Consider the following 17,195-nt stretch of genomic DNA (forward strand, 5'->3'; position numbering starts at 1 on the left):
GGGAGATAGTTGTGAATTCGCTGCAGGAAAGCGAATTGGGGTGGTTCGACAGCCTATTATGGAAGAGACGAGACGGGTTGGGACAGTCACTCGAGGCAAGTCCCTGGCTCGCAGGGCTGACGAAATCGGCCAAATCAATGGCGGAACGAACCCATTCATCTTAGCGCAGTACCTAAAGTCTGGGGTGCATGCTGAGACCAACGCTGTAACGGCCCTACCAGGGCAGCTTTTGTTTGATCCAAACAGGTGGCATGAGCCTAAAATCGACCTGGAAACTTGTAATCCTGTCTTTTGTGTTCTCACACCCGATAGTTAGGAAGCATCGTGGTGTCTTGGTTGAGTAAAGCTCAGCTCACTCTGTACCTCACTATCACAGGACCCTGGGTTCTGGAACCACAACTGGGCCCATGCTGGTTCATCTTATCGGTTCGTTATCGCCGCTCAACATATTTCGGCATTCCTCAAGCAACACAGCAACCTCTGATCATAAAGTCTAGGAGAGATTTTTTTGGCTTCTCTATAACCATACAAACACGCCTGCTTCCCGCAGATATGACTGCTGTCAGCGGTAACTTGCTTCCATCTGCCACTTGCCGCAACGTACGCAATACAGAGAGACCCATCAGTCTCAGACCAGGATTATGTCAGAGAGCCATTTTGTCTCTCAGCGTTTTTCGGAGGCGCTCAATGACGTGCTCCGGGCTCCAATCCGATGAAGCCGGAAGATGAGACTAATTGCTCGTACGGAGTAATGTTAAATCGCCATCACTCTTGCTTCTTTGTGGAAACTCCGAAACTCTCGCCAAAATGGGCATCTTATAAACCCCAAAAGTCAGAATGATGCCTGACCTGATACGTGCAATTCAGGGTCTGATGATCATGCGATTAAGCCATCTTGACTGAGGGGCATGTGGCGTCCAATGCAATAATCGTGGCCTCCCAGTGTCCCAGTTTCTGCTGCGTGGGGTGGGTCTTGGCAACCCCAAATGCATTGCTACACAGGGCCGCCCAAAGCACCGCGGTCCAAATCACTGATTGCCCATTTTCCATGCACCTCAACCCCTCCGAACTAAGATAATCGCCCGACCGACGACCATAACCCCCCATTGTCTGCGGACTGGACACCTGCCCGAGACAGCTTCGTATGCGTGCTAGCTACCAGACCCCCCGTTTACCATGAGCGCACAGCTCCGCGCCGCCGGGGCGATTGCCCCCGTCGCCCGTCGCGTCGGTCTGCGAGCCGTCCGCCAGTTCCATCAGTTTCCCACCGGCGGCATCCAGAGAGCCGACCTCGCCGCCCGTGACCTCCGGAGGTCTGTGCAGTTCCCGGCCAAGCTGTACCACAATGCTGTCATGGTGCGGAACGCCTCGTTTGTCCGCCTGCTGCCCAAGTTGGCCATCAAGTTCGTCAGGATCCCCGCACTGTTCGGTGGGCTGATGTTGGGTGCGGCGGGATGGGTACAATATCAAGCTATCCGTAAGGACTTTGGAATATACAGACTAAAACGATGTAAAGCTGACAGGATATAGAACTGGGTAACTCTGCCACCGAAATGTACACAAATATCAAGACTGGTGTGACGGACACCGTTTTCGCCATATGGGGAACCGCTACCGATATCGCCAACCAGACCAAAATTGGATTCAACGAAAAGAAGGGACAATTTACGATGCCAGAATGGCTGGACAATATTATGAAGGGAGAGGGTGCCGCCGGGGAAGGCTCGGAAGGACCAAATGGTGGGCGGGAACCCCCAAAGCAATCTAGAGTGGCCGGCGGTGCTGCTGCTGCAGGAGCTTCCGCGGCAGCTTATGGTTACGGTGCTGCCGACGAGGAGGACGATCGCTCACCAGAGGAGGTTGTAAAGGACGACCACATGATGTACATCACCAAGCGGATGATCGAGATTCGAAACCTCCTCTCGCGAGTTGGGCAATCCAGCAGCGTCACCCTGCCATCCATCGTTGTTATTGGTTCGCAATCATCTGGCAAGAGCTCAGTGCTGGAGGCTATTGTTGGGCACGAGTTTTTGCCCAAGGGTAGCAACATGATCACCCGGCGCCCGATCGAGCTCACCCTTGTGAACGACCCCCAAGCGAAAGTCGACTATGGCGAGTTCCCAGATCTGGGGCTTGCGAGGGTTACGGACTTTTCCTTGATTCAGAAGACCCTGACCGAGCTCAACCAGTCTGTGCCCGAGTCTCAGTGTGTGTCTGACGACCCTATTCGGCTCACCATTCACTCCCCACGAGTTCCGGATCTCTCTCTGATCGATCTTCCTGGCTACATTCAGGTTGCGGGCGAGAACCAGCCGCGTGAGCTTAAGCGCAAGATCTCTGAGCTTTGCGACAAGTACATCCGAGGTCCCAACATTATCCTGGCTATTTCTGCTGCTGACACCGATTTGGCCAACTCTACTGCCCTGCAGGCCAGCCGTAGGGTCGACCCAAGGGGCGAACGGACGATCGGCGTCATCACCAAGATGGATCTCGTAGACCCAGAGAAGGGTGCCGCCATTCTTGGCGACAAGCAGTACCCTCTCCGTTTGGGCTATGTCGGTGTCATCTCCAAGATGCCCGTCCAGACTGGTGGTCTCTTCAGAAGAGAGAGCAGCAACCTCCTGGCAAGCATCAACAAAAACGAAAAGGCTTTCTTCAACTCTCACCCGGAGGAGTTTGGTCCTAACTCAGGGGCCGCTACGGGCACCATCACGCTGCGCAAGAAGCTGATGCATGTTTTGGAGCAGCAAATGTCCTCTAAACTCACAGAAACAACCGATGCCATTACTCGTGAGCTCGAGGAGACAACTTACCAGTTCAAGGTCCAGTACAATGAGCAGCCCATGAGTGCCGAGTCCTACCTCGCCGCCAGTCTGGATGACTTCAAGCACCAGTTCCACAACTTTGCCAACACCTTTGGCCGCCAACAGCTGCTGGAACTGCTGAAGGATTCTCTGGACCAAAAGGTGCTCGACCAACTCGCTGCTCGGTATTGGAACAAGCCCATCGAGGATCTTTTCATTGCCCCCGCTGAGCCTGACAGTCTGGTTGACCTCCCCAAGGCCGACCCCAAGTCGCCTTACTGGCACCGCCAGCTTGACACAGCCTGCTCCGGTCTTACGCGCCTCGGTGTCGGCCGTCTCGCTGCTACCGTTGCCTCCAATGCCATTCAGGCGAACATTGACAAGCTGCTCGACAAGTCGTCGTTTGCGAAGCACCCATCCGCCCGCCAGGTGATCAGCGAGGCCGCTGCTCTTGTCCTCGCTGACAGGGCGTACGCTACTAGCGATGGCATTGAGATCTCGCTGAAGCCGTACAAGTTTGACCCGGATATTCAGCCCAACGAGTGGGAGAAGGGGCGGGAGCATGTGGTGGGTGTTCTTCAGGGCGAGCTGGAGCAGTGCCAGAATGCGCTCAAGTCATTGGAGAGCTCGGTTGGTGGGAGGAAAAAGTTGAGGGAGGTGATGGGCTTTGTTGACAAGGCGAGGAAGGGTGAAATTATCATTGAGGGAGATCACCCCAGCGGTGCGGGCGGTTTCAGCGCGGCGCTGCTTGCGAGAGGTAAGGTCTTTGTTCCTTTTTTACGAATCCCACCAGTGACTAACACCACCTTTAGGCCGTGAAGCCGTCTTCCTCCGCGACCGCGCGGACATCATCAACATGCGGATTGTTGCTTCCAAGTCGAGAAAGTGCAAGTCCCTCGAGAACAAGTACTACTGCCCCGAAATTTTTCTGGATGCGGTAGCCACCAAGCTGGCTCAGACGGCGGTGCTGTTCCTCAATGTGGAGATGCTGAATGACTTTTATCATCGGTTCCCGAGGGAGGTGGAGACGAAGCTGAATGAGTATATGAACTCTCATGGGGGCAACGGGCTGGAGAAGTTTGCGAGGGAGGACCCCAAGATTAGGAGGCACTTGGACTTGGTGCAGAGGAAGGAGTTGCTGGAGTTGGTGTTGATGAAGATTCAGGACTTGCACCGGTTTGATGCGGCGGGGAATGTGAAGGCGGATAGGGATTATTTGAAGAAGGGGGGGCAGCAGAGGGGGAGGTGGTCGTTTTAGGGGGGTGGGGAGAGAGTAGGCGAAGAGGGTGAAAATTATAGGGGATGGGCGGGAGTGAGTATATGGGTGGGATTGGGAAAGGGATGGGAAAGGGAAAGATGGGAGGTTAGGCGTCAACAAATTGTTGGTTGGTTTTCTTTTTTTTTTTTGGTTTTGTTATTATGATGATGGTGTTTGATGGGAGTTTTTTTTGGGGGGGGCTTTTTGGCTTGTGTTTTGGTTTTATAAAGAAGCAAGTAAAGTTGGGCAAATGAATGATGTTTGGGTTTTTTTTTGGTTTTACTATACAATGTTTTAGATGTTAAAATAGGTGGGTAGAGTGTGAAGTATGCCTTGCGTTTTTAGCCATGGTTGCTTTTTGTCCTGAGTCTTGTATAGGAGCTGTTCAATGGTGGTGTTGATCAGGGCGAGATAAAGTGATAAGAGGGGCTATCAGGGTAGGTAGGGAGTGTGGCCTCGGGAAGGACCCAACTTGAGCGTGTGTCTCCGCGCAATTCCAACACGCCTTGAATTCTCCGGAGAGTAAGGTGGTGATTTTGTGTGTCATGGAATTGCTCGCTGAATTAGTACGGGATGTGCTTGATTTTATGGAAGTGGGAGAGATGCCGAGGAGTCTCCGGTTTATCTCCTGCGGGGAAGCTCGCAACAGCGGGCAGTCCAGCGATCGATCATAGCCACGGCGTAACGTAACGGATGAACCGTTGTGATCAATTGAGTGAGGGGTTCGGGGAGATGGAGGAGGTGAGGGGTCATGACGTGCGTTTGTTGAGGGATGGGTAGGTGGGTATGAGGGTGTATATAACCTGGCTGTAGAGACTTTTATCTCAGTTCAGACGCACGGATTGATGTCACGAGCACGCTCTCAACTTTTTAGTCCAGTATTAGAACAGAAGACCACTTCACAATGGCCGACTCAGCCCCCCGCCTCGCCGCCCTCGACGTACCTACCCCCTCCCCGTTTCACTTTCCCCTCCCGTACCTAGGTGGCTAACCTTTCGATCGGTAGGACTCCATCGTCTCCCGCCTCCCCTCCTACTCCCAATCCCTCTTTGCGGCCAAAACCGCCCACGAGCTCTCCTTCTCGGCAATCGCTGAACACCTCGGCCGGTCCGAGGTTGCAGTTGCGGCGCTCTTTTACGGACAGGCGACGGCCTCGCCGGAGGATATCACCAAACTGGCGGAGCTCTTGAGCTTGCCCGAGGCGCAGCTGAGGAAGGATCTCGGGACTGGGTTCCCTGATCGGGGGAGGTCAGGGCCTATGCCGCCGGTTGAACCGCTGATTTATAGGTTGTATGAGGTTGTGCAGAATTACGGGTATGCGTTCAAGAGTGTGATTAATGAGAAGTTTGGGGATGGGATTATGAGTGCTATTTGCTTTGATACAAAGGTGGAGAAGGAGACGGTGGAGGGCGCGGATTGGGTTGTTATTACGCTGAGGGGGAAGTGGTATGTTCTCGTCTCTGTTATCATGTTACCCTGTCAGGGCATGGAAGATGTGGGACGGTATTGACTGACTTTGTGATTTGCAGGCTGCCTTTCACGAGGTTCTAAGTGGGCAGATGGTAAGACGGGATAGTAGGGGATCGAACTCTCATGGAGGACTCCTCATTCAAGGGTTCGAGTGCTTCCCAGGAAGAGGGGAAAAGTCACGATGGCTGGCTTGTGCCTGAGACAGAACGATCAAATCACACAAAGATCAGGATCTGGTGCCTGACAGGTGTTTTCTGGTTTCCTTTCATGGTGTCTAGCAAAGATGTTCGAGACAACGGGCGAGGTAACGGCTGAAGAATATCATGGGCGAATTTTCAAGTTGGATTGTTTACTTGCTTTCATCGGTATCGCCGTGGCAGAATATCACGGGCAAAATGTTCGGCTAGAATTGTTGGCTCTCTTTCACCGGTCCGAGGCGAGCCGGCGACAGGAGCTCGAGGCAAACACTTTCTCAATGAACCTTTGCCTATCACCAGGACTAGATCCAAGGTTTTCTTACCTTGGGCTCTCTGACGGCAAAGACGCGGGATCCACAATAGTAAGGGGCTCAGGGGGTCACAATACTAAGATGGCCACCACCGAACAGCTCTTTTGTCAATAGCTAGCAAACCAAAGAAGCCAACTTTTTTCATGAAATCAAACATCTACTGCTCCCACGTTGTAATTACGCTTTCCCACGTGCCGAAGCTTCTTTTCTGCCGTGTGCTTGCCTTGATGGTTGTTTGTCTCCCGGGGGATAATGCTAAGAGCACAATACTAAGACCCGCCGCCTGATGGACTCTGCTCTAATGATTCTCGAGTTGTCTGTCTAAAGTCAATGAAACTCAGGGGAGATCATCTCCAAGGATCAAAGAAACCAATTTGGTCTAGCTTGTGATCCTGTCTCTTGTGGCGGGTGGCCATGGAGGAAGATGGCCGCTCAACACCACAACTCACCGGTTTGTATGGCATTCAGCAGCCTCAAAAAAAAGTATAAAACATGTCCTACCCTCCCCCTAAACCCATCTTTTTTTTTCTTCATCCGCATCCACTTCTGAACATCTTCAGTAAAACAAAAAACCAACAATCAAAATGCCTTCCACCACCGCTCAGACCAAGGTTCCCCAGACCTCCACCAACTTCAACAGCTACTGCGTTGTCATGTAAATTGACCAACATGGTATGCTAAAAGGCGCGCTCCAGCACTAGAAGCAGGCAAGAGAGAGGGAGACTTGTTTCTCTCTCTCCCCTGAACCTCCATCTTCACTCTTTTCGGCTGTATTTCGACTTTTTCATCTGCCCCAAATGACAACAAGTCTTCCTCCTGTGAACGTACGGGAGTGGACTTGGATGGATTCGAGCTACTTTCGACAAGGTTGAAGCCTCACAGGTTTTCCTCTCTCTTGTCCCACGAAATCAACGCTACTCTCCTCTCTCAATAACTGGATTCGTTGCTCTTTTGGGTACCGCCTCAGTGTCGCTGCCTGGAAGGTACGACAACATCAATCGGCTCTCAATTTTACCCCCAAAACCGATTTTTAAAACAATCACAAAAACTTCAACTTTCTGGATCCACCTTTTTGAACATAAACACAGAAAAAGAACAAATCGGGCTCACTTTTCATGGCCTGCTTCTTCACACCAAACTCCTTGCTTTCTCAGACAATCAATTCTTTTCGCTTCTTTGACGACTTGTTCCGACTCGAAAAACGACAAAAATCACCACTTGGCTTTTTTTGCCCTTTCTTTGGGAAGGACAGTTACATGGGCAAGAGAATTTTTGGGAGGGGAACCAAGGGGGAAGATTCAGACGTGGATTGGAACCTTTTTGCTTCTTTTTCTTTTTTAACTTATAACTTCTTCTTGCTGTACCCACTGCAGGACTAGATAGATTCAATCGAGGCTGGTTGATAAAAATTCCTTGATCATGATGGTGGCTGTGACTATGATATGAGGACCTAAAACCATAATCTGACTGATAGGAAAAACATCCATGGTGTCTCTCCTCGAGGTTGTGAATCACTGCATTGAAGGTTGACTTGCACTGACATCACCCCTCCTCCATCAACCCCACCGTTCGGTTCAACAGCCGAGACGGCCCCATAACCCCACTGCCCCACCTCGACTCGCCAAGCCGCTAGTCTTATCTTATCTCAATGGTGGGGATAATTTTTGCAATTGCCCAATCTTGCCTGGCCATCCCGAGCGAAGCTCTCTGCGACCGCAAACACAACACTATCACGGTTCTCACACCCCCCATCACCCTCGAGAACAGCCGCCGCCACAATGCCGCACAAACACACCCGTCGCGAGAAGGACGAAAACACGTTAGTTAAATTCTCAATCTTCCCCATTCTTGACGCAAACTAACACCCTCACCAGCTTCGACCTCCCCCCAACCCAAATAGCCAAACCACTCCCACCCACCACCATCTCCAAAAAGAAAGAAAACGAGAAAAACAACAAGAAAAGAAAACCCCAGCAGCCAAAGAAGGGCGATGATCCAAATCAGCAAAATGACGCCCCCAAACCCAAAAAGAGAAAACGCGGCGACAAGAATGACGATGCGCCTCGTGCTTTCAAGAGGTTGATGGCTATCAATGAGGGGAGGTTACCGCGCTCGGGGTTGGATAATGGTGATGCGCCAAAGAAGAAGAAGAAGGGAGGGGACATCAGGAAGCTAGTGGAAAAGGCGAAGGAGACGACCGCAGAGGAGAAGAGGGAAGAGCTCAAGATCATGCCGGGAGAGTCCATGGCCGAGTTCAACCAGCGTGTTGATGCTGCGCTGCCGATTAGTGGCTTGGTTACCAAGACTAAGCTCAAGGACGGGAAGGATCCGTTGGGGCTCAAGGTGAAGAGGACGTTGAAGGAGAAGAAGATGCATAATATGTATGCCGAGTGGAGGATGATTGATGCGAAGATCAAGGAGAAGAGGGAGGAGGAACTTGAGGAGCTGGAGGAGAAGGAGATGGAGAATGAGGCCATGGGGGTTTCTTGGAAGCTGGAGCAGGAAGCTGGGAAGAAGAAGAAGGGGAAGAAGAAGACAAAGTATATTGGGGAGGATAATGGGCCCGAGGGGGATCCGTGGGCGGAGATCAAGAAGAAGAGGAATGAGGGGAAGGTTGGGTTGAATGAGGTTGCGCAAGCGCCGCCCGAGTTGACGAAGCCGAGGATGAATAGCTTGGTGAGGGGGGCGAAGGTGCAGGTTGCGGATATTCCAAAGGCGGCGGGGAGTTTGAGGCAGAGGGAGGAGTTGCAGGGGATTAGGGAGAATGTGGTGGAGCAGTATCGCAAGCTGATGGAGGGGAGGAGGGCGGCGTTGGCTGCGGAGGGGAAGGAGAGGGATGATTAGGGTAGATGGGTGAATAATATGTGTGAAGTGTATGGCTGGTTCTTGTGGTGGTAGCATTTGGTGATTTCGGCTTTGAGTGTAGATATTCAAAGCTGGCCAAGTACACCATGCCAGGCCTACAGTTTCAGCCAAAATATGATCTTGTAGATACCAATGACCACCAACTCAAGCCACCAAGTGCTCGAGTCAATATACTTTCCTTCATTCATGGAGCTCAACGGTGGGGCACGAAGATACAAAGAGCTCCCCAAGTGGTAATGAAACGAGGGCCAAAGCTTCCTTGCAATGCCGTCCCCCACCTTGCCTCGGAGCATGCTTCAACTGCCCCTCTATTCTGCAGCAAAAAAAAATAAAAAATCGCACCCACCCTCCCATCACCAGTCATCTTCATTCCTCTGCAAACCACCAATTCCCGAGACGTCAAAATTCAAATCACGCTGCGACACAACATCAATTCGATTTTCACCACTCGAGAATGGTGCAGCGCGCCTCGTCACAATGAGCCCAGTCGGTTTCGAGGTCTTTATTGAAGGCCTCATATCGCAGATCGCCTATTGCGGCTCAGAAGGTACGTGAACATCTCTCCTGAATCACCCTTCCATCATCACCTCCTGGATAACAGCACCACGTTCGAGACTCGCGTCGTCGCCAATTTTTGAGAGTCGCCTCGGTCATTGATACCTATGGAACTCATCAATAGGACCCTTTTGGACCAGTTTGCCTATATTTCGCGTGGCCTGACCGACCGTTCAAGGTTTTGCTGGAGACTTACACGGCTAACAATTGCCGCAGGCATCACTCTCACACAGCTCTTTGAGTTCATTCGTGAATATCACGGCACCCTCGCTCGCGAGAGTGGCAAAACCCACCCAGAAGTACCCATCAAGTCAGAGGGTGATGATGGCGAAGACATTGAGAGCACGCTCACCGATGCCGAGTTGGCCTCGGCGCGGTTGGCTTGGGACTGGCTCCGGTCCAGACCGCAGATTTTGATTAACGGCCATCCTAAGAGGTATTGGAATTTCCTCGAGTTCGACCAAGTCTTGGCTCTGCCCAAAGCGGCGCCCACCGGTGGTCCGTCCGAGTCATCGGCAATTGACCCTCAGTTAGAAGCTCCCGCCGCCAAATCCACAACTGCGAAAGGCAAGGGAAAGGGCAAGGGCAATGGCAAAGGCAATGCCCAGGTCGAGAAGCCCAAGAAGAGCCTTGCTGTCCGACCTCGGATTGTGCCGTCAAAAGAAGTTGTTTGGCAGACCTTGACCCATCACGGTATCGACTACAAGAAGGTTCCGCCTCTGGAGTGGGCTTGTTTACAGGGCATTGCCACAGCAAAGCACCATGGCATTCTTCAGAGCAACCTCCGAAAGCTTGTCGATCAAGATAAACGGTCTCTACCCAAGAGAACAGATTCACTCTTTAGGAAAGGTTACATTGTCAAACGAACCGTCGTAGTTCAAAAGATGAAGACGAGTATGCTCTGGCTGGCTGACTTTGCCCCGAAGACGGTGGATAACGACACGTTTGGTTTGGACTTGAACCCCCAGGCTCTCGAGAAGTTGGCGAAGGACACCAAAACTGTCTCCTGGCATTCGAAATGGACGGGAACAAACATTGACGTGGCGGCCCTCGGCAAAACTATTGTTGGTGTCGTCAAGGCCTTTGGCGTCATGCGTTATGCCGATCTGAGAACCAAGCTTGGAGTGTCTGGCAAGCCATGGCAGATGAAGACTGTTGCAAAGAGTTGTCAGCGGTTTGCCGATTTAGGAGTCATCAAGTATACAGCTGCTTGCTTTCCCACGACTCGCAAAGTCTTCAAAGACTGTCTCAAGTTCGTTCGCGATCCCACCGACGAGGAGTGGCAGAGGTTCCTGGCCACTGGCAAGAAGACGTCCCAGTATTCGGATCCTAGCAGACACCGTGAGCCGAAGCCAAATGCGCTCGCGCTTTACGAAAATTCTGGAGCGCGGATTCAAAACCATTGGACTCCAGAGAAGCCGCTGGCTCAGACAGTCTTCGAGGTGATCAAGAGCGCAGGCCCAAGAGGAGCCTCAAATCCCCAGGTTAGCGTTGCCACTGTCGGCTACCAACATCGGCGGTACCTGTCAAGCTACTTGACAAAAGTTGCCGAAACGCGGCAGCCCGCCCACTTGACCCAGTTTCAGGTCAACAGCGAGATGATTCGGATCGGCAAAACCTCTGCCTACATGTACAGGGCTACTGGCGGGCAGTCTACCGGTGGGCAACCACTCTTGACGCAAACAGCAGCGGCGGACAATCCTGGCTCTGCTTATGGCTTTGGAGAGGTTCGGCCCAAGATGTTTGCCCCCGACGAAAAGAATTCACTCAGCGCCCTGTCTCTGATGGCACAACCCCCGCGCCAGGCGAACCGGAAGCAAAGCCACGTTGCTGCACAGTTGAGAAGACAGGAGCAGGCCCTAGAGGAAGCCAGAATTGCGTCGATGCAGTCTATTGCTGAAGAAACCCCGGCGGCTGATACCGATACGGCTGATGCGGCGCCAAAGGAGGCTGCTATTGAGGTCGTCGAGGAAGCTGTTGCAGCTCCTCCTCGCCCATCACTGAAGCGGGGAGCAGACGAGATATCTGGAGATGATCGCCCACCGGAGCTGTCCCCAGGTACCGTCTACAAGGTCCGTATCGGTGAGCCACACTCGCTCAACCCGCAGCGGAGGAAGCGTGGTGCTCAGAGCGATTCGCTTGTCATTGTATTCAAGAGGCAAGGCGATGCTCCCTTCGTACCAGCTTCAACCCCACAGAGATGGAGCGAACTTGGAAATGATGGCGCCACAGACAACATGACGGTTGAATTAGGGGAGCCGTCACCTTCGACACCTGCTCCGGAAGTTACAGTGGAAGAGGTTGAGAGGGCCACTCCTACTCGCGGCAGAGGGCGTGGTCGTGGTCATGGTCGTGGAGGTGGCCGAGGTCGTGGCCGGAAGGGGCAAACCACTGTTGCCAATGGACAGAAGCAGTTCGTCTGCGAAAAGTGCGGAAGTTCGTGGAAGAATTCGAACGGGTTACAGTATCACCTGACGGCCGGGCAGAATGCCTGCAATACGAATTTCGATCCTTCACACAACTTTAACAAGCGCCGACCCATGGAACCTGTCTCGACACCCCCAGTTGAGAACTCCAGTACACCAACCACTCGAGGTGTCCGTAAGACTGGGGCCACGGCTACCAAGCTCCGAAGAGGAGCTCTTCGGCCATCTATGAGAAAGCGGCCTGCAGACGAAGCCAGGGAAAGCGAGATGGAGTTTAGAGGTGTTGAGGTTGCTGCCATTCCGGCGACTGCTCAGGTTGGGACGGTTATTCCAGACCCAGACCCGCCGGTTCAGCCTTTTCAAATTCAGAGCGGGTTGCTAACCCAGCGGAACTTTGTCCAGCAGTCCAGAATGCCACTGGGTAACAAAGCTGCGCCTGCCGCACCTTTCACTTTTCAGGGCCAAGTCAGCCCCCCCCCTCAACCTATGGACTTGGACACCCGGCCGATCTCAGCTGCTAAGCCCGCGACCCAGGCTTTACCAAGTATGCAGCTGACAGCCCAGGCTCCGGCCCAGCATGTCTACAATGGCACAGCTGATGTTGAAATGCCTGACAAGCAGCATGATGTTGCGGTTCCGGACGAGCAACAGGACGTTGAGATGTCTGAACAGCCAGACGACCAGCCAGTCGGTGTTTCACAGTATCCAGATGTGCCTGATCCAAATGCTCATCAGGCGTTCAACCCGGAGAATCGCGTGCTCACACTGGAGAAGACAGAAGCACATCCAGCCAGCACTGCGCCAGCGCCATCCCAAGACTCTCAGGGCATCAAGTCCTTCGTGCCGAATTACTCGTCCTATGAACAACTCGCAACGAACGCGAAGGTGCGGACTGCCATGGTTTTTGATATCGTGCAGTATCTTTTGGACAATAACAATGGCGTGTTTCCTGGTGAGAAAGCTGTTTTTTATGCCGCACTTCGGGTCTATTTGGCGACGTTCCCGGGAACCACTCCACCAAGTCTAAAGAACTGTCAGACTGCCATCAACTCGCTGCAGGCTCGCAAGTTGATAGACATGCACACTTACTTGTTGAGGAATATGCAGGGCAGGATGGAGACATACAGCGTACTGGTTCGCCACGGCATGGATCCTTCTGCAGAAGCCGTCAAATTCACCGCGCGAATGATCAAGGAAGCGTTTCCGGGACTGTACATCCCGCCTGCGTTCTCGCCTACCCCGGAAGAGATGGCTGATTTACAGGAGACTGACCCGAAATACCCAAAGGGGGAAAGGGACGCACGACCAAATGCAAATGGTCAGAAGTTTCGGGCCAGGAGGCGGCAGATCACTGAGGTTGAGGTTTTCAATGCCCCGTACTACAATCAGAACATTGCTGGCCAGCCTGTCAAGGATACCTTGCGGCCTAATCACCTGCGGAGCCACGGGAATGTCGGGCAGAAGAGGCAAGCCCCGGAAGACGGGGCTGGGGCCGGGGCCCAGAGCTCTTCCCCGAAACGGCACAAGTCGAACGGGGGGCATGCGACTCATCCAGAAAATCAAAGCGACTCACTCGTGGATCCCGAGCTTTTCAAAACGTCGCCCCCTCAACAATACTACCCGCTTGGCAACATCAACCACATCGACAGCATTCACAGGCCATCCATCGTTGAAGCCGTCAAGCACTTCCGTCTCTTGCCCACACGGGGCGGCAGCAAGATGCATCACAATGCCCGGCCAAGCAAGTCGCCAACGAAGATACCCGAATCCCTCGGCAGGATCAAGAACCCAGGGTTGAACAGTATGCCGACTTGGTTTTTCAAGAAGGGTTCCTACTTCTACAATCTTAATGCCAATCCCAACCCTGAGCTTGTCTCGCCTACAGTTAAATTCTTGGAGCCCAACGAGAGCCTCGAGGTTGACGATGGAGAGTTTGAGAGTGATGAAAAGGGGACGTCGTGGACTCCCGAGCTTGAGTCGAATGATGGCGAATCTACGGGCACGGATTGCGACGAAATTACTGTGGTGTTGGATGAAGAGGTTGAGAAGCCAAAGGAGTGCACGTTTGCCGAGAGCACTACGCTGACACAAGTTGCGGATGGGGTGTGGCACGAGCACAGCCAAAAGCACTTCAAGAGGCTTGATACCAGCTTCACTGTTGATGGCTATATGCCGACCCGGAAGTGGCAGCTTGAGCAGAACATCCCCAGAAGCATTGAGACTATGGCGAAGAAGAGCGACTTGGATGCCCATACTGACTGGAAAGACAAAAAGTATGCGCTGTTTTGCACACTTATCGACAAGGTCTCAGACTGGGAATTGTCCAAGAATGGGTCTACCTTGCTAGAGTCTGGCAGTGTGGCGCCTGATTTCATCATCCTCAACATCACTCCCAAGCATGGAATGAGCCATATGCCGGTCAAGGCCCGCTTTAACGACCAGAAGCAGTTCACGATGGACACCCTTGATTACCAGGAGCTGGAGTCTGATGACGATCATCAAGAGCTCTTGCCCGGGGCTTTTGCCCACAGGAAGAAACGTCTTGGCAGGCCTCCCGGTTCTAAGTCGCAGACCACTCGCACTCGCTCTGGGAAGATCAAACTCAAAGAGATCAAGACCAAGCGCGAGCATACTGGCTTCCCGCAGTGCCCAGAGGACTTCCTTAGACAGCCGGGTGACAGGGCCGAAGGGCTGGACTGGTCAAGTGAGAATGTGCGTCTCGCTACTTACGTTGCCATCGGTACACTCCTGGGTGGTACTTCTCGTTCTGTTGATTGGGGCTTGATTATGAGGATATATCCTGAGCAAACGTAAGTTCTTTGTTTCGTTCTCGAGAGAGTGAAGAGGGTGCTAACAGTTTCACAGTCTCAGTCAATTGCGGCACTACTGGGGTATGCTTAGGAAAGATCGCGCGTCGAGCATTGTCATATTGACGGCCAAGTTTCACAAGAAGTTCCTCAAGGCTTACGAGGAGGAAGAGTTGCCGCCTCTCGACTTTGACGATGTGCTTGCCTACGACTGGCTTAAGCTCATCAAGTGGACGACCAGACTGGATTGGGAAGAGAAGACGGCGTTGCCCGCCACAAGCCAGGCCCTGGAGGAGAACTTCACCCTGACTCCCGTTAGGCACGAGGACCGTGAATGGCGCGAGGCTTACTATCACCCCCAGCGATCCGTCTTTAACCGTTTCCAGGACGCCACATCCGAGCCGTTGGCTGTTTCACTGGACAACCAGCCCAAGCCCAAGCCGTCTCAAGATATGATGGTCGCCATGGCCTGGATTCGCTCGCTCTGCGTGACGCCTGTCCAAGAGAAGCTAGACGAGAAGTTGGTGCAGAAGCGTAACGGCCTCTATCCACACATGAGAGCTGTCGAGATCACGGAGCTGGTGGAGAGAGCCATCGAGCAGCTTCAGCGCATGCACGTCATCTCCAAGTCTTCCAGGGACTGCAGTAACGGTCGTCAGTGGCGATTCAACACTAGAGTGTTTGAACAGCTTGTCAAGGCGGCCAGCCAGGAGAAGTTTGAGCAGGCCTATCGGTACAAGAAGAAGCTGGACGAGGCGTTCAGAGCCAAGGGTAAGTCTTCGGTTCGTTTCAAGGCTGACGACAAGGGCATGACGATGGTGCTTGTCAATATGCAAGCCATGGGCCGGGTTCGCACTGTCATCCTCGACCAGAAGAATGTGCCCATGGGTCATGAGCCCGGGAACTATGAAACGAGAAAGTATCCCAAGGAGTACATGCACTTCAAGATGGACATCATTCCCACCGACAAGTATGTCTACGATGACGACGCCGAGCTTGTCGAACTTCGAGAGAAGATTTTGGCTGCCAAACCGCCTGCTGCGGGGCCGGGAGGGGCGGTTCCGGTCTGGATGACTTGCCACGGCGATCTGAATGTGGACATGTGGATCCAGTACCTGAGCGTGGTGGTGATCACGCTGGCTTCACGTGGCAGCATGAGGCCTGACGAGCTGGTCAAGACAGTCAAGCCGGTAATTATGGAGTTTGAGGCGGAGCTGATCATGGATTGGTTGGAGGGCGTGGGCGTGCTCAAGGAGCAGATTGCCGGGATGGCGAGAGGTCTTGGAGAGTGGTGGTGGACTGTGGTGGAGGTTTCCAAGGAGGGATTGACTGCTCCTGCTGAGAAGGATAAAGGAAAGGGAAAAGAAGTGGAGCAAAGTGCTGCCGGTAACAAGCCGAGAAAGTCGTTGCCGAGTGGTAGGCCCACGGTTACTGCTTGAGGAAGTTTGAGGGATGATGTTTTCTTGGAACTTTTGTGCATCAGGATACTATGTTGCTCTCCCACTCTATTTGTAGTGGATAGAAGAGCTAGGAAATATGGGGGAGGGAACAGTCATGAGAGAGGGAAAAGAGGGCTTTTTGTTGGAGGTTGGGCTGGACAGGATTTTCTTCGTCGGCATTCTTCTTCACTTGTGATACCCCCTGGTACCTCTTAAGGACTGGGACTTTCATTTTGGGCGTTTGTGGAGCATAGGAGATGGGGCATTAGCGGATTGGGGGAGTGTGTGTTTCTTGTAGTCATATGTGTAGAATAATGGTTGGTTTTCTGGACTCTGTGTTCTTGTGATGCTTGTGTTGAGGTGAAAGGATGTGCTGGATGTAAATGTCGACATGTCTCGACTTGCCTTCTTGATACCTATCGACGGCTCTTCTGTCTCCCACCGACCAGGATGGGCTGCTGGTTTGTTGCAAGATGGGTGTGCTTAAACTGATATATACCGAGTCTGGGAACCTCGACGGATGCCCTGGGGCGTGCTGACGTCTGTTCACTGTAAAAGCCCAAGTTGAACAAAATTTGGACATATCAGCAATCAAATTCCCAGTTCCATGTCCTGTCTGTTCCATATTCCACCGGCCAGATCTCACCGCGATGCTATTGTAATTACAAAATATCTGTGTCAATTCCAACAACTCCGTTCCCTTATTATCCCACCCCACCCCCTGCCCCATCAAAGCAGTTAATTCAACGCCAGTTCCCAAAAATGCAGTTCCCCCTCTCATCCTCAACCAAGCATTACCCTCGCCACAGCCGCAATCAACAACACAGCCACAGCAATAATCAACCTATCCAACCAAACCGGGGGCCCATCCTCGTCAGTTCTATACCCCCTCCTCTCCTCCGCCAACAACCTCTTCTTCTCCCCCCTCACATCAACCCCCTCATTCCGCCTCATCACCCTTTCATCAGGTCTCTCCTTATCAACCCTCCCAAGCCCTCCATCTACATCAATACTCTCAACAAACCCCTCCCCCAACCTCCCCTTTTCTTCCCCATTACTCTTC

The 17,195-nt window shown here is 52.7% G+C and overlaps 4 protein-coding genes across 4 annotated transcripts, besides 1 other annotated feature; all 4 read left to right on the forward strand.

Annotated features, from left to right (window-relative positions):
• Positions 1 to 1,176: 1,176 nt before the first annotated feature.
• On the forward strand, positions 1,177 to 4,062 carry PODANS_2_2290 (uncharacterized protein; the record flags this gene model as incomplete). The annotated part of the gene is made up of 3 exons (XM_001910940.1): positions 1,177 to 1,477; positions 1,531 to 3,561; positions 3,617 to 4,062. The coding sequence occupies 3 exons, from the start codon at positions 1,177 to 1,179 to the stop codon at positions 4,060 to 4,062; spliced, it is 2,778 nt and encodes a 925-aa protein (XP_001910975.1).
• A 904-nt stretch (positions 4,063 to 4,966) lies between these two features.
• PODANS_2_2300 (uncharacterized protein) lies at positions 4,967 to 5,613 on the forward strand (the record flags this gene model as incomplete). The annotated part of the gene is made up of 3 exons (XM_001910941.1): positions 4,967 to 5,002; positions 5,069 to 5,508; positions 5,592 to 5,613. The coding sequence occupies 3 exons, from the start codon at positions 4,967 to 4,969 to the stop codon at positions 5,611 to 5,613; spliced, it is 498 nt and encodes a 165-aa protein (XP_001910976.1).
• Positions 5,614 to 6,624: 1,011 nt separating this feature from the next.
• Positions 6,625 to 6,699: a sequence feature (Short protein (PODANS_2_2310, CAP72802.1) was converted to a misc_feature.).
• A 1,119-nt stretch (positions 6,700 to 7,818) lies between these two features.
• PODANS_2_2320 (uncharacterized protein) lies at positions 7,819 to 8,884 on the forward strand (the record flags this gene model as incomplete). The annotated part of the gene is made up of 2 exons (XM_001910943.1): positions 7,819 to 7,859; positions 7,915 to 8,884. 2 exons carry the CDS (start codon positions 7,819 to 7,821, stop codon positions 8,882 to 8,884), a joined length of 1,011 nt encoding a protein of 336 aa, XP_001910978.1.
• A 683-nt stretch (positions 8,885 to 9,567) lies between these two features.
• On the forward strand, positions 9,568 to 16,132 carry PODANS_2_2330 (uncharacterized protein; the record flags this gene model as incomplete). The annotated part of the gene is made up of 2 exons (XM_001910944.1): positions 9,568 to 14,696; positions 14,758 to 16,132. The coding sequence occupies 2 exons, from the start codon at positions 9,568 to 9,570 to the stop codon at positions 16,130 to 16,132; spliced, it is 6,504 nt and encodes a 2,167-aa protein (XP_001910979.1).
• Between the last annotated feature and the right edge of the window lie 1,063 nt (positions 16,133 to 17,195).

The sequence above is a fragment of the Podospora anserina genome, chromosome 2 (assembly GCF_000226545.1).
Source record: "Podospora anserina S mat+ genomic DNA chromosome 2, supercontig 2".
NCBI classification, from domain to species: Eukaryota; Fungi; Ascomycota; class Sordariomycetes; order Sordariales; family Podosporaceae; genus Podospora; species Podospora anserina.